This window comes from Poromitra crassiceps (assembly GCF_964638095.1).
Source record: "Poromitra crassiceps genome assembly, chromosome: 13".
Classification (NCBI taxonomy): Eukaryota; Metazoa; Chordata; class Actinopteri; order Beryciformes; family Melamphaidae; genus Poromitra; species Poromitra crassiceps.
In genome coordinates this window covers 23,863,236-23,884,724 of record NC_139644.1, presented here as the reverse complement: position 1 = coordinate 23,884,724, position 21,489 = coordinate 23,863,236, and the positions used below count along the sequence as shown (strand labels likewise).

Below are 21,489 nucleotides of genomic sequence, written 5' to 3'. Positions count from 1 at the left end.
AGCTCGTGAAAGGGCCTGTAAATGTACCTTTCACCAAACAGCAGACATATTTCATCTTTTGAATCTGAAATTCTGGTGGCCATTTGGACAAAATGTGTCAGTGCAAAACATCTGTTGGAGCTGAATATCAAAAACATGATCTGTAAATTGATTTTCTACCTTACTGTAAATGGTTTATGCCAAATTGTTATCCATAGCTGCACAAGAAATACGTTTTCTTTGATAGGTGCTAGGTTTGAGAAACGCTATTATGCTGATGAACATTGAATGTTCCATCATGGCTTGACAGATTTTGCAGCTCCTGACATCCCAGCTGCACACAATGGACAGACACCATAGGGCTGCAGTGACAAGAAAGCCTTAAGGTTACAGACGTGTGTGTGAGGGTATGTGTGTGTGTGTGCGTGCATGCGTGCGTGCGTGCATGTGTCTGTGTGTGTGTGTGTGTGAGACAGAGAAAAATCATTGGCCAATATTTCAAAACACTGTTGTGCTTAACCAGTGAGCTGTCCAGTGTCAGTTGAATGTTAAAATCTTCACTACATTTAAAATTCAAATGAGAAAACAGCATGGAGATACTGTGCATTAGACATGTTCCTCTTCGGATAATGGCTTACTCAAAAGCAGTTGCTCTCCTTATAAGGTTATCTCAAAACCAATATTATGAACACTACAGTAATTTAATTTAGTTCTGAGTAAATGCTGTAGATTTCAGTTACAACCTCAGTGCTTTGTTGTCAAGTAGGTGGCACAATTGACTTAAGATCACACAAAACTGCTTACTCTCATTATAATGCAATCAATACTCAATTACCAGTGAAGTAAAGTGGGACCTCTGGGCCTATAACCCTTTCTCTTCAATCCAGACCGCTGCTGCCGCTCTTTGATTAATGGCCTCCTAGTTCTTGAAATAAATCTGCCAAATCTTGAATACATCCAGTAGATTTATCTTGTCTTCTGATACAATAAAGTGACTACTACATGTAAGTGTTAGGGCTGGAGGTGCAGGGTGAAGGGGGTGTTAGAGCTGTTCTGTAATTGTTTGTTCCGTTTAGTCAGAGGAATATAAAAGGTAAGTGTGGGGGTGTGTCTAATCCAGTGGTTCCCAGACACCCACTCTGTCTGATTCATAGATCATGAACAACTTGCAGCTTCTGAGTAAATGATAAAAATAAATCCCTGCACTGGGATGTATCTATTGATCTATATATACATTTTAATGTTAATAATGACACAATGTGACTTTCATTCCCAACAGTGATACACTTTATTTTATATTAACACCATAATCTGTGCTACATGTGCATTACATTGTACTAAAAAATACAGTAAATGTACTGTAGTGCCACATTGTTTGCTTGCAACTGTATTGTCAAAAGCAAAAACCCAATGCATAGGGCTTTATTTATGAAACGTTTAGACCATAGAAAAAAATGACATTACATTATCATGCAACATTTACAAAATGTTAAGAACAGCGATTGTCAAGCATTATTTAGTAACTTTTTCTGATACTGACTGGAGCATCCTCAATCCTACTCTAAAGGATTAGCATGTCTGCTTTCTAAACACATTAAATACTCACTAATATTTGACACCTTCCATATATACAGTATCTCCCTGTATGTGTTTGTCTCTCTTATCTAACATTGCATATCTTCATCAAATTATCATTAATTATCCTCATAGACAAACTATGAACATAAAGGTTAGCAACTACCACATTTTGGGCACATAAAACATTTTCAACAATGTCCCTATCTCAAATAACAATCCCGAGCTTGGGAGCAATAGAATCATCAGAAATAAGGTGGGCTGGCTACTAGTAAAATCCTATAATGTGGTACCAGTGGTGCAATAGAAAAACAATATTGTTATTAATGATCAGAGATGACTAGTGTGTGATGTCAGATCATTTCGAAGTGAAACAGCAAATAGCCTAATGTGCAAAGTACAATTCAGGCCATGACAAGGATAACCTTGTACATCAATTTGCTAAATAAGTTTGCTAAGGCAACATGCTTAGACCACTGAGTGTTAATACTAGCCATTGTCTGAAGGACCACAACACAACCTTCAGTGCATCATTATCATACATTATGTAGAGAGATTTTAAAATCACGTGTCATCATAAAATTTAAGCCATAGGATTCTGTCTGCGGGCTTCAGTTCTTGCTTTAAAACAGAATTGCTAGTGTTGAAATGGAAATTTCTTCTTCAATATTCTTGCAAATCTACGGAGAAGTTCTGCATCCTCTCCACCATGAAGAAGCAGAGCGTTCCCGTGAAGCCCAGGATGACCATGAGGAGGAGCTGCCAGGTCAGCAGGAGGTAACCGCTGTAGAAGAACGCCGCTGCTGCAAAAATGGACTGACAAGGGCAATAAAGAATGAGATAGGCCTGCAATAACTTCATTTATTAGATTAACCTGCCCCCACAAAGCTATTAACAATTAAAGATGCCCCCTGTGACAAAGCTAGCCTGAACTGCAAAAGGTATCACTCTTATACATATTCTCAATCTACCATCATCCCACTGCTACTTCCCTATTACTGGTAGGTAAATGTTTCAGGTTCAGCAGCATTACGGGCCATTCATTGTGAGCAAAGCAGAGCATAACTAGATGGCACTAGAGTGCATACTTCTGCCAACCTTTCTACAAAGTTTTGTGGTGTAACATGAATCCGTTTGGAAGTTGGGTGCCTTTTTGTGATTGGCCACGGCCATTGCCACACCCCTTTTGGCCATTGGGTGTGGAAAGTTAATCAGTTCTAAGTTGGCCCATGACCTGCTTTTCTACAAAGTTTTGTGCAAATACGTTGATAACTTTTTGAGATATCCTGCCGACAAACAGACAAACGGGTGAAAACATGACCTCTCAGCCAACTCCATTGGTGGAGGTAATGAGGAATGCATCTTCTAAATCCACTTCACTCTGCTGTCCTTCACCACAAACATGTCTTCTCTATAAACCACAGCATATAATACAAGCATATCATCACTGTCCAGTCAAATCCCATCTCCAAAAGGTCAACCTTTCAAGAGCTAAGAAAAACAGGTTCCTTGTCCACCATGCATTCTTTGGGAGGGGGGGAAATGTCACTAAACAGATACGTTTCTGACTTACACCGCAATGACTGGTTAATGTTTGCAATATTAAAAACTAATAATAGACTGGAGTAGAGGAAGGAAAAGGTCAGATTGAAAGGCATATTTATTGGGGCGTCTGCCTGGGTAGTGTAGAGGTGAACAAAAAGCACTCGCCTACAACTGCGGAGACCCGGGTTCAATTCCCGGTGGCTGTAGGCTACTTCTGGCTTGGTCAGACGTTCCTACAGACACAATTGGCCATGTCTGTGGGTGGGAAGCCGGTGGGGTATGAGTCCTGGTCGATGCACTAGCGCCTCCTCTGGTCTGGCCTGTTCTACAGGGAGGGGAACTTGGGGGAATAGCGTGATCCTCCCACGCGCTACGTCCCAGTGTTTCCCCTAGAATGGAGTTGTAGCAGCGGTGGTGAAGCACAATTTTCTTTATTTTGCTTGCAAAGCACGCCCTGCCTAGTGCCTAGTCCTGTCCCGTCTAGTAGGACAGCCAGTCAATAAAATTGTATTAGGCAATAGGGATGTAATGGTATGAAATTTCACAGTATGACAGTATCTACCAATATATCATGGCATTTCACAATATTATTCCCCCCATTAATTCAGGCCCATCCAAAAAAACAACCTTTTCAAAATAACAGCTTTTCAAAATAACAGTCCAGTGGTTCGTTTTTCAATGCTTCATATCCAGTCAATTCACACAGGTGTGTGAATTGACTGGATATGAAGCATCTGTAATATAAGGTTAGTTTGTATCGGAGGAAGCATGTGCTAGTCTACAACTCTCCCCAGATGGGCAGAGTGGGTGGAGCAACGACCGGGACAGCAGGGGGAATTGGCCAAGTACAAATGGGAGGAGGAAAAAACAAACAAACAAAAATCATAAAGAAATGCACATGTATTGTATTGTGCAGTTGTAAAATAAAATTAGCCTTCAGGTCCATTAATTTCATATTTAACAAGACAACATTTCATCTCAACTTTGCTCAGTTCTGCTAACAGTGTGTGCTAAGCAGCGAGTCAGGAGGATTACCTGGATGAATTTGAAGATGGCAAATACAGGTGCGCTCTGATCAGCATAAACATGCCCCAGTATGCTGTACAGCTGTGTATTGAAACAGCTGTCGCCAAGTCCAAGCAAGAAGCTACACAGCATGGCAATGGACACACTAACAAAGAAAATACATTGGATGTTTATCATAAACAGAAATATGCCCAGAATTCTCCAGAAAATCAATACAATTATGAGAAATAAAGTACCTTGGAGTTAGATAAGGGTTGTTCTGAGTGCTGGTTTTGAACACGACAGGAGCATCGTCCGGGATGTTGAGGAAGATCAAATAGAAAGCGATGAAATGGACGACCATCCCCAAAAACACCACAGAGGTGCGCCTGAAGCGATTGTTCTTGCACAGCAATCCAAAAAGGCCGCCGCCTGAGGAGGAAGTACATCTTACATCTCTGCCACATGAATTCACTTGCTGTCGGACGCAGCCGTGAGTTAGAGGGCCGTAAACTTACCCACTATCTCTCCGAGGCCGACCACAATACCAGAGATCCCAATCAAGCCGTTAGCTGCCGCTCCAAACTGCGTAGTCGCCCCGATGCACGTTCCATACACTCCACTGTAAAACGATAGTTCCAGACCTGGAGAACAAGGGGTTAGGGTTAGGGCACGTTCCATACACTCCACTGTAAAACGATAGTTCCAGACCTGGAGAACAAGGGGTTAGGGTTAGGGCACGTTCCATACACTCCACTGTAAAACGATAGCTCCAGACCTGGAGAGCCTTTTTGTACACATTGTGAGAGACTTGGTGATGAGCATTCTCCATTCTACTTACCACTGTATGCCATGCAGGTGCTCAGCAGCAGGATAGTTTTGCTCTTTAGAAGCTGTACGATTGTTTCTGAGGAGGAAAAGAAACGATACACTAGTATAAATGGTGTCTGGGTAGTGTGGAGGGAAAAGCACTCGCCTAAGGTGCGGGGGGGGGGGGGGGTACTACTATGCCTTAGTAACATCTGGGTTGAGCTTTTACAGATAAAAAAGCAGACATTAAGGTCCCATTTGTATGTGACAAATAAGTTACATTTCAAAGCAAATAGAAGATGTATAAACATTTTGTCTCGATGAGTCGCCGAGTCATATTTAAACACAGGCTGTAAAAACAACTGAGAGAAACAATTTATCTTCGGTGGTTTCTGGTTTGGGACATTGAGATAAAAAAAAATCAGACTCAAGTTGTGTTCATCTATGGCTTGAGCGCCCTTTCTAGGCAAAATCTAGATCTGTCTTTGGCAAAACTGATCACATCGAGAGCCTTAACAAGTGTTAATGACCCACACCAAGTCGCGGGGGGCGGAGTTTCTGCAGGGCAGTCAAATGTGGATTACTCGATGCAGAAAACATATACACAAGGTAAGCACTGTCCATCTGCTTTATATTACAGAGATCATAATGATACAAAGCGGGTTGAAAATCAGCAAAGCCTTCCTTTAATGGCAGGTATGAAGAAGACTACATACACCCAAGATACACTTGAGAAGAAGAGAAGAGCGATCTGATCACCCGACAACTTCGGGCTGCTTTGAGAGTATGTGCAAGTGCTGCGGTGTTTCCAGTGGACAAACAGCACAATCTGAAAGAAGCACTTGCACTACCAGTTTGAGTGTAGTCAACTGTAACAACACAAGAACATGTGTGATTGCTTGTTATCTGAGGTAATAGCAAAGGAATCTGAGTGAGAACTAGTGGTTACCTGCAGTATGGATGCCAAATAGCCACAGCAGCTTTAGAAGTCAAAGGAAAACACATCTTGCTGCTGTGTGTAAACTCCTCAGTGCCCATTTCACTTTTTGCATTACTTATGTGAAGAGTTTCCCCTTTGCTGATGCACATTTCCATGTTGCAAGGAGAAGAGCAGTCCCACTTCTATATGCGCATTTCAAAAGCATGGAATGTCGATAAACCATATATGGATGCATGATGTTGATGTAAAGGAGGCAGGCAAGACAAATCCCACAGTGTATATTATATTACACAAAATATGCAATATACACATTAGTGTGTCATTCCAACTTACTGAATTCTGACTTGGCATCTTTTACTGCAGTGTTCGCTCTTTGCTTATACCTACACACAAAACACAAAATAAATGAATTATATAAATTAATTATATGCTTTGCAACACTGAAATCCTTCAAAATCCTTGAAAAATATGCTGCAGACAAAACGATGCTATGGCTTCCTTCAGGTGAAGAATTGGATAAATAATTTACAAGACTTTAGCTGCATACAGATTATAGGACCTCTGTAAATTCCTAGCAGACTGCAGAACAGAGCGGATTTCACAGTAAGGGATGGGTCTCTGCAGAATTGCTTGTTATGCTGTCAGAAAGGTGTGCACACTGTGTACCGAGACAACAAGAGAGGATCACACATTAAACGCCTGCATCTGGGAGATAACCGACATAGCCTCAAACACACACACAACTCCATTACCACAAGACAATCAAAAAGAGACAGGAAGGAGCCACACTGCGGGTAATTATCAGGCTACATTTGCCACAATAAGAGATTTCTATATGATCATACAATTTCAGTCGCATCACGTTTCTGTCTAAGCTGATTTTCTTAGAGTTTTAACTTATTGTTTTTCTGTCCAACTGTACTTGGCCAATTCCCCCTGCTGTCCCGGTCGTCACTCCCCCTGCAGACTAGCACATGCTTCCTCCGATACATGTGCAGTCGCCAGCCGCTTCTTTTCACCTGACAGCGAGAAGTATCACGCTATTCTCTCCAGTTCCCATCTCCCTCGAACAGGCGCCCCAACCGACCACAGGAGGCACTAGAGCAGCGACCAGGATTCATACCCTACCGGCTTCCCACCAGCGGACACGGCCAATTGTGTCTGTAGGAAGGTATGACCAAGCCGGCCCGGAAGGGCCGCTACCGGTATGCAGTGATAGGCCAGTACTACACTACCCAGATGCCCTCCGTTTTAACTTTTTTGTGCACACTGAGTAGAAGATAATGTACTAACTACACCAGAGGTGCCCAAATTATTTTGTATGAAGGGCCAAAATTAATTTGGATGGATGGCCATGGGCCAAAAATAAATGTTGATGTTATGTGAAATTACATTAAAATATATTATTTTATGGACAATCTACATTCCAAATCTAAAAGAGTTCTTCTAATTTCATATGGTAAATGTATAATCAAGCTATAGCTTTAAAAATGAGCCTGCCACAGCCTCTGAAAGACAGTAATATTGGCCGTGATTTTCTTTCGGCCCCCAAATTGGTCAGCCATGGACTACACAGACAAGACCACATAGAGGTTAACCCATTGATACCTGATGCAGCATTTGTGTGTATATCCCTCATTTGTGTGCGTATCCCTTTAAGACCGCGAAAAAGGGATACACACACAAATGCTGCATCAATCAATCATCTATCAATGGGTTAAAGCAGGCTGTGTCTACAAAACACTGTTCCTGTCACTTAGCCTGGGTAAACCCAGCCTCCACGTGACCTGCTCTCAGACCTGCTCTCAGTCACTACAGCTTTAGAGCAGGTCTGAGAGCAGGTCACGTGGAGGCTGGGTTTACCCAGGCTAGCTGTCACTGGCCATCAACTTGCCCGTTTTCCCACGCACTCTGCGTTCATTGTCTCTTGCCAGTCCTTGTAGTCAGATCTTATATTTATCTTTGCTTCATTATATGTTTTCCCATCTCAATCTCAAATAACAAGAGCTCTTCAAACTTCCTTGAAAGATTCAAGTCATGACTTAAAAAACAAAACAAAATCCCGTTCGGGGCCCTGACTAGACAGACCGAGACTTTAATCCCTCTCTCACTCTAAGAATCTCCCCAAAGCTTCTCTGTGCACTCGACTTGTTGAGAAGCGCTACAAGACTTGACTCTGTCAAAATTGCAATGATCCATAAAAAATGGCCCATGTCATTGGTTCATCTTTGTAAAGGATAAGAGTGGTTTAAAACTGCTGAAGAACTGTGGTGGCTAGTCATACTGCAAACCCATACCAAACCTGAAACAGCTTGTTTTGAGGAAAGGAGGAAAAAGTGAAAACTTGCTGTCAAAAAATAATAATAATCCCAATTTACTGTGATGGTTTGGCCAACGCTGGAGTGGAGAGGTCAAGTTCGCATTTGTGTTGACCTGTCATAATGTCAAGTCTAACATAGTTAGCCGTGTGCACAGCAACACACTCTGAAAGGTAAGCACTGATACAGTTGTAATGCTCGGAGACATAAAAAGAGAACTGCTAGCCAGACGGCTGCACCACCTCAGCACCCAGATGCATCATGCATCTGTAACCCTCTTTAATAATACAACTATTTACTGCTACACTCAGGCAGGTTGTTAGCCCCCGCGTGCCTTTCTCTCTGTGGTTCAGTAATACACACCTTCTGAGCAACACCTCCGAGACTGCAGAGAAATGTGTCATAAGGGAGGATATTCATTTACATTGTGTGAGCTGAGAGCAAAGCCCGGCCTTCCTCTTCAGAGAGCAGCTCCTGCTGCTGATGAGTCTTTCTCAGCAGCAGGAAGCTCAGTGTGCCCAGTGCAGAGGTAACCAACAGAGACGTAAAAATGGTTTCCCTGCTCCTGTCTGGGGGAAAGATTCAAATAAACTGTGAATGAGGGAGGCTACAGCATATTCAGCATAAAAATCCCTTCATATTTTGCTTTCACCATCATGCTACATTTGCTAGTACACTCATTGCAATACGTATTCGATTTGAGCCTTACCTGATATTTCTGTGCTTCCATTCCAATCAAAATAAATGTAAAGATTGCCGAACAACATGCTGTAAATGAAATTAATTTATATAAATCAAATGAGTAAATGGACATGATATGAACAAGTTAAAAGAGCAATTCACCTAACAATGCTAACATACCGCTGTTGTAAAAACCGTATATCACCAAAATAGCAGCTTTCCAATAACTAAGAAAAACAGCCTTGTTTTTAGCTTGACCACCATTCATTTGTTATTTTACCTGATTGTTTTCATTTGTCAATGTTTCATAAGCCCAAAGGTTATCTCAACCCATAAAGGAACGTGTAATCCTTCAATTAATATTAAAATATGTAAATCACCAAAATTGGAGTTACAAGGTTTCACCCCACAGCGACGATGCAATCTGCCGTCCTCTCACACATGTCGATCAGGAAGTGAAGGATAAGAACTAAGAGTTCTGAGGGACATTAGGGAGCAGTGGAACCTCTGACCCACTCTAAAGTTAACATGTCGTCCACCACAAATGATGCAAGCACCTCATGGGCCAATCAATAACAAGATTCACCATCCCTCCAAGTTTCAAAATCATCAAAGTCGTCAATATCAGATCACTGGTGTAGCCGTTATTGCCTAAAAAGTTGACCTTTGTACCTTTGATTATAGGGCCCCCATTAGGCCAATGAGGATCTTTTTTTTTTTTTTACACCAGAGCACAAGGCCAAAATGCGGCATTCCCTCTCCATGTTTCATCAATATCAGACAAGTTGTGTCAAAAGTTTCGACCTTTAGTGCCATCATTAGGCCAATCCTAATCCTATATCCTAATACTGCTATGCTATATTCCTATATTATACAACAGTTAGTTCCGGCCGGGCAATTTGATTGGACAAAAGGGATCCTACCAGTGCCGATATTTCATGATAATGCACTGGCGCTTCACTGTGTGTAGATCACTCCGCTTCACAGCTGCTGTAATCAACAAAACGCTTCACAGCTGTAGAGTAGACAGTAGTAAAGTAGACAGCCTGCAGTTAATTAGGCTGATTAGGCTACATTTTCGGCAAAACAAAAAGCTGAGGGAACTATTTTTGTTGGCGGAGGAATAAATAGAGAAATCATATATTTTCTCAGCTTTTTGTCATTTTTTTTATCAGCTTTGTTTAATAGAACTGTTGTATAAAAGCAATATCACACTCGAGGTCGTGCTGTTGTTGTCTAATATCGCCACTGCTGTGATTATCTTCGGCACTCGGCCTGCGGCCTCGTGCCTACAACCGAATCACAGCAGTGCCGATATTAGCCAACAACAGCACTCCCTCTCGTGTGATATTGCTTAACTATAATTGGAGTGCTGTCTGTTTGTTTGCATGGAGTTGCAAGGTGCAGCGTTGCCCCGCAAACACTTTTCAGGGGTCTGAAATTAATCTGGTACAAAACAAAATCTGCCCACGGGGGGCACTACAGTGATATGTTATATTTTTAGGCCTTCACAGAGCTATTGTGACATCACCAGCACTCAATGATGATATCATTAGTGAAGTCATCCATGATGTCACTCAAGCAATTGTGCTGCGCGGAACCGGGCCGTCTTATTATAGTAAGTAGGGGGGCACTACAGCGATATTTTATGTTTTTAGGCCTTCACACTCACAGAGCCATTGTCATTGTCATCAGTGATGTCCTCGAGAATTGTGATGTCCCTAGTCACTATCACTAGTCAGTGTAATTTGTAAGTTAGGGCCTTTCAAAGCCTTTTTAAGACCAGTGTGGTCTAATATGTTTGATTGTCGAATGGACAGACAACCCCTGCCTCCAATAACAATGCAGTCCTGGAAAGCACTGTGATCTATTTCTGTCTTTAATTACATTTCACCTAAACTAAACAATGTAAATGAGCAATTAGCCTGACACCCTAGTACGGGATAATGGGCGTTATTCATAAAAGACAACGGTAGCTGCATTCCGCCATGCTGGATCTGCGGCCTGTACAGAACTGATTAATACATTTACTGTGGCGGAGATTACCATGGCGGAGTCAGATTAGCATTGCCCTATTGTGAGCTTTGGCGCAGGTGGCAGCCTGTGTAATTATTATACTAATTCAATTTGCATATTTTTTACAAATATTATTGGTTGGCCAAGGCTGTGGGCCAAATCCGAGAGATGACAGAGCACCAAAGTTGTAACGTGCACAATTCTCTGTTTTAAGACGGGTTGGAAGATTTTCATGGTTTTGCAAAAGACGCAGACGACACACTGACACCCTGTGACACCTTGTAGCATACTGTAATTTGTCGAAACATTTGTTAAATGAAAATGTAATATCTTCCATCGGGCTAAAAATATGGAGGAGGAGGAGGCTGTATTTTGGTGGCTGCAGTGTAATTTTATCTTTGAAATATGCAAATGATGGTCTCAGTCTTTAACGTGGTGCTTACCCAGCCGGCGAGTTTTATGCATAGCCTGTGGGGAGATATCATGTACGCCAATTGGAATTGAAGGATTTATAGAAACTCAAAACAAAACACTTGAACTGAATATCTAATTCACTGAGGCTGTAGTGGAATCCTTCTGGGTGAATCAAATACATCCAGGGACAAATAATGCAGTATGGGTGAAACTATCTTTTAAATTGTTGAATGAAATAATAACAAACATGAGTATTATCCCTATGCATGACTAAATGTGCCGGTAGATCCATACCTGCACTGTAAGAGGGCCCAGAACAGTCCAGTGTTCCTGTTGATGGTTGAAGCCTCCGAGTTTTCCACCAAGAAATGTCCTTGAGCTGTCCAGAGCACTGTGGGGAGGAGAGCGAGAGCGGTCATTTGTGGAGGGGAAAAAATTACTTGTCAGTTAATTGCCCACATGAAGTGAAAAATTACCTTTTCAGTAAGTAATGTATCTAACCATACAGTAGCCCAGGGAGATGATAAAGAACCACCAAACTTCACACTTAAAAATGCAATTTTTTCTTAATTTTCCCCCTGTTAATGAGCGTGGCTCTCTCTGTATTTTCATCGACATTGCTTAAGGTGCTGTGCGCTATTCCCAATAATAGCTCCTAACCCATTTAAGCTCTTATTTGGAATAAACTTGTTTATATGCATTGTCACATCCCCATCATGATTATCCCCGTATTTATGATTAAAACCGCATTTTGGATATTAATATGGAAACTGAGCTTTCACAGGCTGCAATAACCAACAGGAGCCAAGTTGAGGTATTTGCATGTATCCTGGATAATGTTAATGTCCCAGGTATCTTATTCAAATTCCTTGAGATAACGATATGCAGATTTTTGTAAATGGAATCTGATGTGTGCCAACTCAAAAACGTAATACCTGAGTATTCTGAATAACAATCTGCATAAAGCTACACCAACCAACTCAGTAAGAAGAAAAAGACCTACGGATGACCCTGTTCAATTACTGAGCATTTAATATGTCATTCATATCATTATAAACCAGGTTTAGGTTCACTGGGTCATCCAGTAGAAGAGAGTCATGTTGAATCGCCACAGCTACATTTTTGGCCCGGAAACAATATTTCCAGAACTCAGATGACATTATCGAAAGAGAAATACCTTCAATTACTGCACTCCAACTTTGGGAGGTTGAATGGCATTCTTAGCTTTCACTGTTTAGGCTGCATGTTTGTCTGCAGCTGAGACAGAATAAGTAAGTATACCGACAATAACAATAACAACACTGTAAACCCCCTCACCCCAACTCTCTTTACACCCCACTGTCTTAGTAGGCTGGTGAAAACTTCACATTGGGTTAAATGGAACATAGAAGTCCATGTGGGAAAACTTACTGGCTGCTCCTATGCCGATGAGTAGAGAGGTGAAGTAAAAGGACCATGTTGCTGGGATGATGAACACGGCTATGTAACCACTACAATACAAAAAGGCATGAAAAACGCTTATGAGCAAGATGTTTCCACTTGACAAGTCACTTCAAACTTGATGTTGAAAAAAGTGTTGACCTGTAAAGTATACCACTCAGAAACATGCTCATCTGTGGTCCAATTACCGCAACAACTGTTGGTGCGAGTAAATTTGAGAAGGAAAAAACTCCATAGATGATCCCAAGACTGTTGAGAAGGTAAAACAGAAAACAATGATCAGTAGTGCAACAGTGTTTCATAATGTGGGGCCTGGGGACCAGTCCAGGGTTCCTCGAGGGGGTCCCCAGAAAATGTATCAATTTAAACTTCAACATTATTTCTTTTAAAGAAGTTAATACAATTAGATAATGTAGAAGAATGACTGTTTTGGTCATAGTTTCACTGTTGTTGCTCAGATGGCCTTGGAATTCTGGACACATTTCATATCTAACAATAAAAAAATATTCTCAGATTTCGGTGCGAGAGTCACAATCTCATCGAATGGTGGTCTGTAAGGGGGTCCTTCTCCTTGATATGGAAGAGGTTATGCATCACTACAGCAACAACCACTTAGTTACTACATTTTCACTTTTTAAAGTCACTATTTTGTAAGAAAGAAAGAAAGAAAGAAAGAAAGAAAGAAAGAAAGACAGAAAGAAAGAAAGAAAGAACAGCAACTTTAACAGACTGACTTTACCTGTGGTAGCCACTTCCAGTGAAAGTATCATTGTCCAGGCTTTTAACCACGGTTTGCTGAAAATAAATAAATGAATAAATGAATAAATGAATAAATAAATAAATAAATAAATAAATAAATAAATAAATAAATAAATAAATAAATAAGCAAATATGGAATAGACCAGACTAGACAAAACGGGGTAGTATTAATCATGTCATCAAGTCTTTCGTCCAGCAGGGTAATTTCTTTGACCATTGAAGAAAATTAGAAACACGAGATGCGCCTGATACACACTGGTCTGCGGCAACCCCCCCCCCCCCCCCCCCCCTCTCCTCTCCCACACACACACACACACACACACACACACACACACACACACACACACACACACACACACACACACACACACACACACACACACACACACCACACACACACACACAGGCAAGTAAAATAAACAAATAACCACTTCACCGATGCTTCAGACTATCTTTATATAGGCTAGACTACAAAATGTAGCCTATGTTGTCAAAAGACTGGAGAAAATGTATTGCAGTATTCGAAATGTATTTCAAATCCATGTTATATACATGTATAAATTGAATGTTTTTGACAATTGTGTAGGCTCTGTGTTGTAGAAACATAACGTTATTATATTACTGTATTATGTGGATGGAGCATATGCTCCATTATCTCCTCGGGAAGAGCCTGGTGACCCGAGGTTAGGGTCTATCCTTGAAGGTCAAGTCAAATATATGATGATCATGATGATGATTATTATTAATAATAATACCAGTAAAACTTGTGCAGACTGGAAACTGAGGCAACAGCTCAACCATGGCATGGCACGGCGAATCATTCCATGCGAAACAATGTTTTTGAGATGACGGCTTTACCCTGACCCCACTCCACTGATGATAACCGACATGAATTATTGAAGAGAAAGTTTGTTATGGCTCAACTTACTTCGATGTTAACGCAGGTGGTGAAGGCGGTGAATATGAGCAGAAAGCCCACACCTAGAATCACAACATTGAAAGTCCTTCTGTCTGCCATGGCGATCTGTTGTGTCTGTCACGACGTCCTAGCAAAAGCGCAGTCGACTCATCTGACCTGTATGCGATTCCCATACGGACGGTGTCTTCATTCAAAACTCAGATAAATCCATTATTTTTGATAAATGCAGGCGTCGATAAAGTTATACTTACTAACTGGTTAGGCACCTAGGCTACATAAAGATGGCGTGGGAAGACTGAAAGTGGGGCAAACATTCAAACAGTGCAGCACTGTTACAGCACTTCCCTTCTGATTTGGCATGCATGACAACTTGTGACTTTGATTAAAATACCAATTTTTGTCCTCTTCTTCTTCGTCTCTCCCCCCTCCTTCTTCTTCTTCGTCGCCGTGGCCTCCTACTACTTCTTGTGCAATTGACACGTTGCTGCCTTCCAGAGGTAACCAAGAGCAGTGGTTCTCAAACTTTTTCACGTCAAGATGAACTCAGTGTTTTTCAAAGTGGGGGCGCCAGGGGGCACTAGGGGGACCTCAGCAAATTAATGGAAAAACATCTTTATGTGGAAGGAAATTATTAATTTAATACTACAGTATAATAAAATATATTGTTTATTATATTTTATAATTATATTTAGTGTAGTATTAACACATATAATGTAATCCTTTCCTTCCACATACAAATCATTATTTGTCATACCCATTATTTGCCATTCATTGTCATTTCCCCCTGGTGTGGGTAATAGTCTGGAACAATGTTTATAACAGAAAACAGTACTGTTGGGGTCGAGACCACCTAAACCGAGACCAAGACATTTTCAAGACCATAATCATATGGCACTTTTCTTATGCAAAGTACAAAGTGCTTCACAATAAAAGGGTTAGGGTTAGGGTTAAAAGCACATAGACAAACAAACAACATACATAGAGAGAGAGTTTAAAGATGGATGAAATGATGTAATTTGAATGGAAAACAAGATGATGAAAAAACACAAGTTGATTAAAGTGAGCAGTAAGGGGCGACTATTTTTATTTTTTGACTGGAGGATGGTTTGCACAATATTATAATGATCTTGGTGTGTTGATTATGACTATTTAAAGCCACTTTTTAGGTGAGTCTGGCAGACAGAGGAACTTTTAATGTTGTGATTTGATTTGTGTGGAATATCTGCTCATTTTCACCGCCTTCACCACCTGTGCAGTGCCAACAAAGTCATAACAAGCTTTCTGTTAAATAATTCATCTTTATTACTGAGTGGGAGTTTATTGTCATCTAAAGTAGGCCGTCTTTCACGAGCCTGTATGAACTTATTTGACGTGTTGTCTCAGAGCTTGTTTTCATGTTTTTACTTGAGTTAGCCATTATGGATGGAGCAGATTTCCTGAGCCTCACTCCCAATAAAGCCAATTCAGATGCTACAGTATAATCTGTTTAGTTCCCAGTATGAGCATTCAGACCCTCCAGTAGAATCTGTTTAGTTCCCAGTATGAGCATTCAGACGCTCCAGTAGAATCTGTTTAGTTCCCAGTATGAGCATTCAGACGCTCCAGTAGAATCTGTTTAGTTCCCAGTATGAGCATTCAGATGCTCCAGTAGAATCTGTTTAGTTCCCAGTATGAGCATTCTGGCGAAGATCATTTCAAGCACAATCCATCCATGATGTGGATGATTTGGAAAGAGGGAAGTTTGAAACCGACTAAAAACAAGTTATTTGCTTAACCAGGAAGCAGGGTCAGTACAGTGACCATGAAGCAGGGTCAGTACAGTGACCATGAGGCAGGGTCAGTACAGTGACCATGAAGCAGGGTCAGGACAGTGACCATGAGGCAGGGTCAGTACTACTGACCCTGCCTCAGTGACCATGAGGCAGGGTCAGTACAGTGACCATGAGGCACTGAGGCAGGGTCAGGACAGTGACCATGAGGCAGGGTCAGTACAGTGACCATGAGGCAGGGTCAGGACAGTGACCATGAGGCACTGAGGCAGGGTCAGTACAGTGACCATGAGGCAGGGTCAGTACAGTGACCATGAGGCAGGGTCAGGACAGTGACCATGAGGCAGGGTCAGTACAGTGACCATGAGGCAGGGTCAGGACAGTGACCATGAGGCACTGAGGCAGGGTCAATACAGTGACCATGAAGCAGGGTCAGTACAATGACCATGAGGCAGGGTCAGTACAGTGACCATGAGGCAGGGTCAGGACAGTGGGAAAGAAAGTAAAGCTCGCACACTGCAAGGCTCCAGTTGAGTGTTTTTATTTAACACCGGTAGGTAACGTTTTGGGCACCCTCCCCTTCCTCAGACCGCAGGGTGCCCGAAACGTTACCTACCGGTGTTAAATAAAAACACTCAACTGGAGCCTTGCAGTGTGCGAGCTTTACTTTCTTTCCTACTATTCCTGCCTCGAGCTCTGCACCTGCCCTATACAGGTTGGGATTGTGCGCGTCTCGCCTTTTTTCAAAGGGCCAGGACAGTGACCATGAGGCAGGGTCAGTACAGTGACCATGAGGCAGGGTCAGGACAGTGACCATGAGGCACTGAGGCAGGGTCAATACAGTGACCATGAAGCAGGGTCAGTACAATGACCATGAGGCAGGGTCAGTACAGTGACCATGAGGCAGGGTCAGGACAGTGGGAAAGAAAGTAAAGCTCGCACACTGCAAGGCTCCAGTTGAGTGTTTTTATTTAACACCGGTAGGTAACGTTTTGGGCACCCTCCCCTTCCTCAGACCGCAGGGTGCCCGAAACGTTACCTACCGGTGTTAAATAAAAACACTCAACTGGAGCCTTGCAGTGTGCGAGCTTTACTTTCTTTCCTACTATTCCTGCCTCGAGCTCTGCACCTGCCCTATACAGGTTGGGATTGTGCGCGTCTCGCCTTTTTTCAAAGGGCCAGGACAGTGACCATGAGGCAGGGTCAGTACAGTGACCATGAGGCAGGGTCAGGACAGTGACCATGAGGCACTGAGGCAGGGTCAATACAGTGACCATGAAGCAGGGTCAGTACAATGACCATGAGGCAGGGTCAGTACAGTGACCATGAGGCAGGGTCAGGACAGTGGGAAAGAAAGTAAAGCTCGCACACTGCAAGGCTCCAGTTGAGTGTTTTTATTTAACACCGGTAGGTAACGTTTTGGGCACCCTCCCCTTCCTCAGACCGCAGGGTGCCCGAAACGTTACCTACCGGTGTTAAATAAAAACACTCAACTGGAGCCTTGCAGTGTGCGAGCTTTACTTTCTTTCCTACTATTCCTGCCTCGAGCTCTGCACCTGCCCTATACAGGTTGGGATTGTGCGCGTCTCGCCTTTTTTCAAAGGGCCAGGACAGTGACCATGAGGCAGGGTCAGTACAGTGACCATGAAGCAGGTCCATCCATGACGTGGATGATTTGGAAAGATGGAAAGTTTGCAACCGACTAAAAACAAGTTAGTTGCTTAACCAGGAAGCAGGGTCAGTACAGTGACCATGAAGCAGGGTCAGGACAGTGACCATGAAGCAGGGTCAGTACAGTGACCATGAAGCAGGGTCAGTACAGTGACCATGAAGCAGGGTCAGTACAATGACCATGAAGCAGGGTCAGTACAGTGACCATGAAGCAGGGTCAGTACAGTGACCATGAAGCAGGGTCAGTACAGTGACCATGAGGCAGGGTGAGGACAGTGACCATGAAGCAGGGTCAGTACAGTGACCATGAGGCAGGGTGAGGACAGTGACCATGAAGCAGGGTGAGGACAGTGACCATGAGGCAGGGTGAGGACAGTGACCATGAAGCAGGGTGAGGACAGTGACCATGAGGCAGGGTGAGGACAGTAATCATGAAGCAGGGTCAGTACAGTGACCATGAAGCAGGGTCAGTACAGTGACCATGAGGCAGGGTCAGTATGTGACCATGAGGCAGGGTGAGGACAGTGACCATGAGGCAGGGTCAGTATGTGACCATGAGCCAGGGTGAGGACAGTGACCATGAGGCAGGGTCAGTATGTGACCATGAGGCAGGGTCAGTATGTGACCATGAGGCAGGGTCAGTATGTGACCATGAAGCAGGGTGAGGACAGTGACCATGAGGCAGGGTGAGGACAGTGACCATGAAGCAGGGTGAGGACAGTGACCATGAGGCAGGGTCAGTACAGTGACCATGAGGCAGGGTGAGGACAGTGACCATGAAGCAGGGTCAGTACAGTGACCATGAAGCAGGGTGAGGACAGTGACCATGAGGCAGGGTCAGTATGTGACCATGAAGCAGGGTGAGGACAGTGACCATGAGGCAGGGTCAGTATGTGACCATGAAGCAGGGTGAGGACAGTGACCATGAGGCAGGGTGAGGACAGTGACCATGAGGCAGGGTGAGGACAGTGACCATGAGGCAGGGTGAGGACAGTGATCATGAAGCAGGGTGAGGACAGTGATCATGAAGCAGGGTGAGGACAGTGACCATGAAGCAGGGTGAGGACAGTGACCATGAAGCAGGGTGAGGACAGTGATCATGAAGCAGGGTGAGGACAGTGACCATGAAGCAGGGTGAGGACAGTGACCATGAAGCAGGGTCAGGACAGTGACCATGAAGCAGGGTCAGGACAGTGACCATGAAGCAGGGTGAGGACAGTGACCATGAAGCAGGGTGAGGACAGTGACCATGAGGCAGGGTGAGGACAGTGATCATGAAGCAGGGTGAGGACAGTGATCATGAAGCAGGGTGAGGACAGTGACCATGAAGCAGGGTGAGGACAGTGACCATGAGGCAGGGTGAGGACAGTGACCATGAGGCAGGGTGAGGACAGTGACCATGAGGCAGGGTGAGGACAGTGACCATGAGGCAGGGTGAGGACAGTGACCATGAGGCAGGGTCAGTACAGTGACCATGAGGCAGGGTGAGGACAGTGATCATGAACAGGGTCAGTACAGTGACCATGGAGGATCAGGTAGGGAAAGATGCCAAAGTATAAGAGCAACAAAGGAGCTGTTGTTTGCTGAAATAGTGAAGAGAACTGGAGATATGAGATTTTGTCATCAGGAGCAGAGATTAATCGGTTAAACAGTGACAAATTCAGATCCACAGACTTCCTGACTGACAGGAAGCAGCATGACTGGGAAAGTACATCACCGACTCCCGGTCTATCAGGACGAGCAAGAGAGCCACCCTCCACCACCCATCCTACGTCAATTACAGTAGCAGCAGCTGGATTACACTCGTTACATTAAATATATATGCTTCACCTACCACAGGCATGTCAAAAGTCCGGCCCAGGGGCCAATTGCAGCTCACGGACTGATTTTAAGTGGCCCTTGGCTTGTCTCTCAAAATATACTAGCCTATATGTGGCCCTCCACAAAGTTTAATCAAGCAAGTTGACTTTGCGTTTTTTTCTGTTCACCTAACGATGACAGCACTATCATAGTTTGTAGACAAGCAGCAAGTAGGAACACAACAGACAGAACTAATATTTTCAGATGTAAACCAAATCAGAGTGCAATAAGATGTTGTTGTTGTTTTTCTATAACCCATATGATGAGAGAAGCAGCTAGCCCCCCCGGTATTTTCACATGTATCTAATCTTGCCCCCATTCAAAAAAGTTTGGACACCCCTGTCCTACTAGAACTGTTTACTCCATTAGATAGCCTACTACATTAGATAGCCTACTACATGACATTAGATACTACATCGCACAGCACTTGATAAATTCCTATTTAACACTCAGCCCTATTCGTGTATATGTTGTATTGGACTGCACCTGCAATGTTGTCTTTTAGATCCCTTCTTTTGATCTCTAAGACGTATATTGTGGCAATAAAGTGATTCTCATTCTCATTCTCTCATTTATTATTATGACTGAATGAAGCAAGATTACCTTAATATGTAGGCTATGAATTGTATTATGGGGGAGTTGTAATACAATTCCTCTTCCTCCCTTGGCCTATGCGGCTGCAATGGGACATGGCCACATGGGACCTGTAAGGCTAGTGACAAAGTGTAATACAAAAAATATTTCTCTTAATGTGAAAATTAAACTAGTAAAAAATTCATGAGGATATCTTTAAGGGATAAGGTTTTCAAAGTGGGATGCGAGCCTCCCCCGGGGGGCTCCAAACAGTTAGGGAAGGCTCAGTGAATAGAAGTGGAAAAAATATTCATTATTACATTAGTTATCAAAAAGAGAGTGTGATTTGGTTAAAAGGATACAGTAGTTTTGTGGAATTTTACCGTTTTCCCTACTTCCGTCAGAAAGAAAGAAATGCCTTCAGACATTTTTTTTTAGTCTGAAGTAGCCTGTCAAACAGCAATATCATGCTATCTTGTCTCAATTGTTGAGTGCTTGGGATCAATAAGGTTTGGATAAGGGGTGAAATTTAGAGAGACGTTTAACGTTTGAGTTTGGGGACTTCATACGTGAAAAATGTAGTTGGGTTTATTTAGCAAAAACCAATAGTTGGCGGCAATGCAAAAGTTTGGGGCCCAATCACCATAAAATATAAAAGAAGAAGACAAACAGCCAATGAGCGAACTGCTACATCTTGAGCCTCTGCCCCATGCTCTGCCCTCTTTTGCCACGACCAGAGAGTACTATAGCGAAGCGAGAGTGTGAACAATCACTCACTACGGTCTTTGCTGAAATTCCCATAGATAGGCGCTTGTATTATTTTAACGCAGCATTGTATTTCGCTGTATCTACTGATTGCATACCACAAATAGAAATGGTCTTAATGTTAGCCTAAAAAGTACCTTCTGACTTTTTTTTTGCAGTTGTTCCCGTTTCGCACATGCGTGGTGAGACAACGTCGGATTGCTAACCAACTTCCTGGTTAACTAAAACGAGCAAAGAGTCTTAAAGTTGTCTCGATGACTAGCAATATTACGTTTCATTGATGTCCCGCCTCTCAAATAAAAACTATCAATATTCTTTATTGTCTCATCTGTTGTTGTATGTGTACCCATGAGCGAGATCGTAGTTAGTTCTAGCCGACTCATGCTTCCTGAACTTCCTGCTTAGCTTAGCTTATCCTTCTCATTTATATAATCTTTGCCACAACCTAAC

The 21,489-nt window shown here is 42.9% G+C and overlaps 1 protein-coding gene across 1 annotated transcript; it reads right to left on the bottom strand.

Annotated features, from left to right (window-relative positions):
* Positions 1-1,300: 1,300 nt before the first annotated feature.
* LOC310787298 (UNC93-like protein MFSD11) lies at positions 1,301-14,782 on the bottom strand. Its single transcript, XM_083648679.1, has 14 exons — positions 14,653-14,782; positions 14,411-14,557; positions 13,463-13,518; positions 12,865-12,972; positions 12,694-12,773; positions 11,578-11,674; positions 8,882-8,940; positions 8,597-8,741; positions 6,188-6,237; positions 4,946-5,011; positions 4,623-4,748; positions 4,362-4,536; positions 4,135-4,270; positions 1,301-2,370 (listed from the first exon to the last, which is right to left on the bottom strand). Exons 2-14 carry the CDS (start codon positions 14,498-14,500, stop codon positions 2,218-2,220), a joined length of 1,341 nt encoding a protein of 446 aa, XP_083504805.1. The 5' UTR covers positions 14,501-14,557; positions 14,653-14,782; the 3' UTR covers positions 1,301-2,217.
* Positions 14,783-21,489: the final 6,707 nt, after the last annotated feature.

Coding starts and splice junctions, on each gene's coding strand:
- LOC310787298 (XM_083648679.1), bottom strand. CDS start 14,500: ATGGCAGACAGAAGGACTTTCAATGTTGTGATTCTAGGTGTGGGCTTT. Junction 8,941..11,577: donor TGGGCCCTCTTACAGTGCAG/GTATGGATCTAC, acceptor TTTCATTTACAG/CATGTTGTTCGGCAATCTTT. Junction 2,371..4,134: donor CCATCTTCAAATTCATCCAG/GTAATCCTCCTG, acceptor TGCCCTTGTCAG/TCCATTTTTGCAGCAGCGGC.